This window comes from Orcinus orca, chromosome 18, assembly GCF_937001465.1.
Source record: "Orcinus orca chromosome 18, mOrcOrc1.1, whole genome shotgun sequence".
In the NCBI taxonomy this organism is placed as follows: domain Eukaryota; kingdom Metazoa; phylum Chordata; class Mammalia; order Artiodactyla; family Delphinidae; genus Orcinus; species Orcinus orca.
Genome location: NC_064576.1, coordinates 1,336,397 through 1,342,936, shown reverse-complemented (window position 1 = coordinate 1,342,936; position 6,540 = coordinate 1,336,397). Strand labels below are relative to the sequence as shown.

General features: G+C 60.2%; 1 protein-coding gene across 1 annotated transcript; it reads left to right on the top strand.

Annotated features, from left to right (window-relative positions):
* The first annotated feature begins 397 nt into the window (after positions 1–397).
* On the top strand, positions 398–4,489 carry SOX1 (SRY-box transcription factor 1). Its single transcript, XM_033435027.2, has one exon. The coding sequence runs from the start codon at positions 1,461–1,463 to the stop codon at positions 2,619–2,621; it is 1,161 nt and encodes a 386-aa protein (XP_033290918.1). The 5' UTR covers positions 398–1,460; the 3' UTR covers positions 2,622–4,489.
* The last annotated feature ends 2,051 nt before the right edge of the window (positions 4,490–6,540 follow it).

Sequence of the window (6,540 nt, the reverse complement as noted above, 5' to 3'; positions counted from 1 at the left end):
GGATTATCGTGGCCTGGACCGCGGAGGCCTGGCCTACGAGAGGGGGCACTGGAGAACTTCAGCACAGCGGCGGTGAAGCGTGCATCCGTGGGAGGGCGGGGGGCTGAGCTGCCCAGGCCTCGCCGGAGAGCCCGCGGGGTGCGGGGAGAGGGGCGATTTCCAGTTGTGTACCTAGGACGGTCTCCCCTGCTCCCAAGGGCGCGCCCTTGCTTTCCGGCCCTCGGGCCGAGATGAGGGCGAGGATGCCGCCTCGGCCTCCAACTTTCCCCTTCCCAGCAGGCGCAGAGTTGGCTGGCAGGGGAGCAGAGGAGGAGCCGGGTCTCCTTTGCGCTCTTTTAAACAAGGCTCCGGGCTGCATTCCCCCGCCACCACCCCCCCGCCCCGCAGGATTCTTTCTTCGTCTTCGCTTTTAAACCCAATCGTTAATCGTTCGGAGCGCGCGGGCGGGGAGAGGCAAGCAGGGTGAGCTCGGGGTTCGCCGCCGCCGCCGCGCGCGCTCAGGAAGCAGCGTGGCTGTGACCCCCCTCCCGGGCCTCCTCCCCCCCTCCTTCCTGCCCCTGCTCCCCCTCCTTCCTCCCCCTCCTCCCCGCTCCGCCGCCCGCGCCCGGCGCCTCTACTCCCTCCCCACGTCACTCGCCAGCGCGCCATGCAAATCACCGCCGCCGCCGGCTCCCATTGGCCGCGGCGCGCTCATTTAATGGCAGCCCGGGCCGGGCGTATGGCTGCTGGGCCCCGCGCGCCGCCGGCCCCGCGTGCGCCTCCGCTCCGAGCGCACGGCCCCGGGCAGGCAGCGGGCAGCCCATCCCGGGCTCGGCCGCCCTGCTTTCTGGCCCTCTCTGCGCGCCTGCCCTCCCTCCGCTGCCCCCGGCCCCCCTCCCTGGCGGCACCGTGAGCGCCCCCCCGCCCCCTCCCGCTCCCCCCTCGGCGCTTCGCTCCCCACGGGCACCTGGGACCGGCACATGCCTAGCGCACGCGGCGCGCCGCGCTGCTAGAAGTTGCAGCCCCGGAGTTGGAGGACCGAGCGCAGGAGGAAGGAGGCTCCGGCGGCGGGCGGGCGAGGCGGCGGCGGCGGCGGCGAGCCCCGGGCCGGGCCCCGCGCACCGCTCGCGTCCCGGAAAGTGGAGCTGCAACTTGGCCGCGACTGAACCTGTTTGCACCGCTCCGCCGAGGGCGACCCGGCTGCGGCGGCGACGGCGATCCCGGCCCTCGGCCTCTTTGGCAAGTGGTTTGTGCTGCAGAGAAACTTTCCACCTGTGAGCCGGACCGGCGCTAAGTGCGTGTGTTTTTGCCTCTTTTTTGTTGCTGTCGCCTCCACCTCTCCCCATTCTTCTCTCTGCCAGGACCTCTCCCCGCGACCCACGGCTCGTTCCGTCTGAGCCCCTCTCCGTCCCCCCCGCCCCCCGGCCGTCTATGCTCCAGGCTCCCTCCTCGCGGTGCCGGTGAACCCGCGAGCCGCCCCGATGTACAGCATGATGATGGAGACCGACCTGCACTCGCCCGGCGGCGCCCAGGCCCCCACGAACCTGTCGGGCCCGGCCGGGGCGGGCGGTGGCGGCGGCGGCGGCGGCGCGGGAGCCAAGGCCAACCAGGACCGGGTGAAGCGGCCCATGAACGCCTTCATGGTGTGGTCCCGCGGACAGCGGCGCAAGATGGCCCAGGAGAACCCCAAGATGCACAACTCGGAGATCAGCAAGCGCCTGGGCGCCGAGTGGAAGGTCATGTCTGAAGCCGAGAAGCGGCCTTTCATCGACGAGGCCAAGCGGCTGCGCGCGCTGCACATGAAGGAGCACCCGGACTACAAGTACCGGCCGCGCCGCAAGACCAAGACGCTGCTCAAGAAGGACAAGTACTCGCTGGCCGGCGGGCTGCTGGCGGCAGGCGCGGGCGGCGGCGGCACGGCCGTGGCCATGGGCGTGGGCGTGGGTGTGGGCGCGGCGGCAGTGGGCCAGCGCCTCGAGAGCCCGGGCGGCGCGGCGGCCGGCGGCTACGCGCACGTCAACGGCTGGGCCAACGGCGCCTACCCCGGCTCGGTGGCGGCGGCGGCGGCCGCCGCGGCCATGATGCAGGAGGCGCAGCTGGCCTACGGGCAACATCCGGGCGCGGGCGGCGCGCACCCGCACGCGCACCCGGCGCACCCCCACCCGCACCACCCGCACGCGCACCCGCACAACCCGCAGCCCATGCACCGCTACGACATGGGCGCGCTGCAGTACAGCCCCATCTCCAACTCGCAGGGCTACATGAGCGCCTCGCCCTCGGGCTACGGCGGCCTCCCCTACGGCGCCGCGGCCGCCGCAGCCGCCGCCGCGGGCGGCGCGCACCAGAACTCGGCCGTGGCGGCGGCGGCGGCGGCGGCGGCCGCGTCGTCGGGCGCCCTGGGCGCGCTCGGCTCGCTCGTCAAGTCGGAGCCGAGCGGCAGCCCGCCGGCCCCGGCGCACTCGCGGGCGCCGTGCCCCGGGGACCTGCGTGAGATGATCAGCATGTACTTGCCGGCCGGCGAGGGCGGCGACCCGGCGGCGGCGGCCGCAGCCGCGGCGCAGAGCCGGCTGCACTCGCTGCCGCAGCACTACCAGGGCGCGGGCGCGGGCGTCAACGGCACGGTGCCCCTGACGCACATCTAGGGACGCGGGGGGCCCTGCGGCCGGCGACGGGCCGCCTGGCTTTTGTACAGACGTTTCCACGTTCTCGTAAACAGGCAAACACTGGCGCCGAGCACCAGGTGACACCCGGCCCCCCTAACCGGGAGCTCCTGGGGACCGCTAGGCGGGACCGTTGTGCGTTTGAGACTGAACTTCGGTGTTTTCTTGAGACTTTTTGTACAGTATTTATCACCCGCGGAGGCAGAAAGCGTTTTCTTTGCTCGAGGGGACAGAGAGACCAAACCATGCGAGAGGCGACGCCAGCTTTTTTCTATCCCGGCCGCGCGCCCGCCCTCCGGCCGCATCGCCTCCTGACGGCGTCGGGTGCCGGCGACGCGGGGAGCTGTTCTCATTTGTTATCGGTGTAGTGAGCCGGAGCCAAGCACACGCTTTTGGTGGTCGTTACCGCCTTGGGGGATTGGTTGGTTAATTTATACCAAGAGATCCCCACTCGCACCCCTCTCAGACGACAGCGTTATTCTGGGTTTTGTAAAACTTTCTGTATCTGAGCATTTCCGGGTTTTTGTTTTGTATTATTTCATGTAAACGCGTTGTGCAGTTTTTATTGGAGGCGTTGCGGTGTGGGGAGGAGGATTCAGATTATGTACATAGTTTCCCGAAAAGCCTTTCTGCTCAAAACGGTAAAGGAACCTCCACCCTAAAAGTGCATCGAGCTTTGAGTCAATAAATTTGAGAGAGAAAAGTCCGGTTTTTTCCCCCTAAACTTGAAACGTGCTAAATTTAGATTCATGTTTTATGAGCTCAAAACACAATCAGTAAATCTGACTAAGGAGAAAGAAAAATTATCAGCATGAACTAAAACGGAGGGAACACCAGGGGAGAGGGTACGGTTTTCATGGAGCTGCATTCAGAGGAACGGAGGGAAGTTAAAATCGGTAGATTATTTTGTAGCGTTTACAGTGTTATTACGGAACGAGAAATAATTGCTCCCCCCCCCAAAAAAAATTTATAGTTTTGTAGTCCGGCCGTTGGGTGTGTAGTTTTTAGCTGCCGGCCGCTGCCGGCGGGCTTTTCGATCCCTGGTTTCGGGCTTTGCCTCTTGCAGCTGGCCCGGGACCTGAGTGCAGTTTGGGGCGGAGGAGGGAGGAGAGAAGACCCCAGTGGCGGGACCAGGCCAAGGATGGATGACAGAGACCACGGCGGGGGCGCGGGGGCCCCCGACTCCCGGGCAGTTAACAAGATTGCGAGTGAAATTTTCTGAATTTGGCTCAAGGAGAAACGCACTCTCTAAACCAAAATGTACTGCAACCGAGGCCCCTCCGTCTGTCCTCAGCCCCTCCCTCTGGTATATGTCTCCTTGGAAAGGGACAAAATAATTTCGTTGGATTTTCACACACACAGAACCGACCGCCCCACATGCCCCGCCGTGACACTGGGATGCAAGCTGTTAACCGATGTGAACGCAAAATGCGGTGTTTATTATTCTAATGAGATCTGAGGTTGTTTGATGCTTTAAATTTTTTAATTATATTTTTTCTAGGTGTTTATTGGTACCTTGCAGTTTTTTTCTGGATTTTAAAGTTTTCTGTAAAACTTTGTCTTCAAGTAATCTGACAGCATTAAATATTGCATTTAAAATTATACTGTAGCAAATACATTTTGACATTAGTCACAGCATAAAGATGAAATATTTTTGAAAAGAACAAACTTTTAGGCCAGATGGAAATATGTTGATTTCATCAACCCCTCATTTTCTTAACATCTTTTTTTTTTTGTCCTGGAATGAGTATAGACTATACTTCCAAACGTGGGCCTATGCTGGCAGGTTAATGAGAAGTACTTTCAGCCTATGCTGGGGAATAGTTTTAAGTAAAATGCTCACCTGACAATTGACGTGTGTAATTTTTTGGAGTCACTGATAATTTTGCTTCAACCACTCATTCCTTAAGGTGATTGCAGAAATTTCAAGAACGACGTCAATTGCTTCTTTCTAACAAGATAATAAAGTCTCCCTCTTTTTTCTTTTCCCTCTTTTTTTTTTTTTTTGCTTTAGCAATCTGATGTGTTTGGATACATAGGGACTGCTGAGTAGAACAGCATCTTCAGATAGTGAGATAGTCTGGGAATAAATGCCACACACAATCCCCTCTGGGAGAGGAAATTCTGTGACGCTCTGTGAACTCCACATGCAGCCTAAGGTGCAGGCCTCATTTACTCTGAAATATACAGAGTTCAGTGGACTCCGGCTGGCTCTTTTGCAGCATCTCCCTGCACTTACTAAGGTGGCAGACAGATGTGGGGTTGTGCTCGAATATATGTGTGACCAAACTTGTATCTATGCTCGACTATTGGCATAAGAATATTAGTAATGTGGGTAACACCTGAAACGTTTCTGACTATAGAAAGCTTAGCAGGATGCGGGGGACTCTGGGAAGAGCTGTCTGTCGATTTCCTGAAAGGTGGACTTACAGTGTGGCATTTCCCCCTGTCTGTCTCATACAGAGTCAGCAGAAATAGTCAATGCCAGGTGGCCCAAGCCACTTTGTTAAAAAAACCCAGGAAGATCTTCAAAGAGGGAACTCCTGATATCCAGCAGTTTTGTTGACTAGAACAATGTGAAGGAAAGCAAATATAAATTTTTTAATGATTCAATTTTAAAACAACCTGGGATGGGGGAGTAGAAATTAGCTAGGATTCATCCTTCAGGATTGAGATCTTATCATTCCAGCACTGTCTCTTCGATTTAAATTCGCGGTGAGAATATTCCACAAGGCTCCCGAGACGCCTCACTCAACTGTGAATTCCGTTCTTGCCAAGGTACCCCTCACCCTATTCACGAACTGAAAATGTTATGTGACCATCATTATACTGTGATGGCCTCATCCACTTCCAGATCCCAGGGCGGTACTTCTATCGCTTATTCCAATTTTGTAGGAAAACCGTGTGGCGAGCGCGGACGGTCTTTGGAGGCCTTGTGCAAAGTTCGCACAACTTCGTGCCGGGACGACCGCGGGAGTTCAGGAACCGGCCTCGGTGCGCCGCCCGGCTCTCCAGGCTGAGGGTAGCACGGTTTGTTTGCTGGAGGAATTTTTTGCTCGTTTCTGTCCTCCGCCCCCCGCCCCTGTTTTATTTTAAACTCACGGGCCCCTTTCGTTGTTGTTAAGACTTTGACCCTACCCTCTCCTCCCCGCCAAAGAAACCCACCGGTAGCTGGAGAAGTGAATTAATTTCAACACGGGTAGCGCGTAGAGCGCGCCTGATGTGCAGATGCGCGTCGGGCGGCGGTGACTGAGAGGTCTATTAAAATCCTGCATGTGGGAGAAGAACAACACGCGTATTCGCGCGTTTCATTTTCCCGACAAAGAGCGGCCAACGCAGATTTCTGTCTCCGAAAAGTTCCAGCTAATTCGAGAAGCCCCTCCCGGGCTGCGGGCCCCGGGAAGGCGCGCTCCGGGGCGGCCCCGACCCCGCTCGCCCGCGCCCCCTCCCCCGCTTCCGCAGCCCGGCCCGCGGGGCAGAGGCTCCAGAAACGTCGGCGACAGAACGTAATAATAGGTTTGATTCCTTGGAAACTTCAAGTGAAAAGCAGACTTGGCCTTGACGCAGCCCTTTTCCCAGCATGACTAGTTGGCGGGATTGAAAGGCCGGGACGGGAGGGGAGGGGTTGAGGGGGCGCGGGCCCCCCGGAGCGAGGAGCCGAGGGAGGTGGGCCCGGGTCCCCGCCCCCCCAGCCCCGCAGGGTCGGGGCGGCGCGGGGAAGGCGCGCGCGCGGAGGCCGAGCCCTGGAGGAGGGTACCTGCGACCCCTCACCCTCGCCCCCCCACTCCCGGCCCCCGGCCCGCCTCCCCCAGCCCGACGGCGAGGCCCCGCGGGGGGTGCGGAGCTCTTCCTCCCTCCCCTCCCTCCCTCCCTCCTCTCCCTCCCTCCTCTCCCTCCCCGC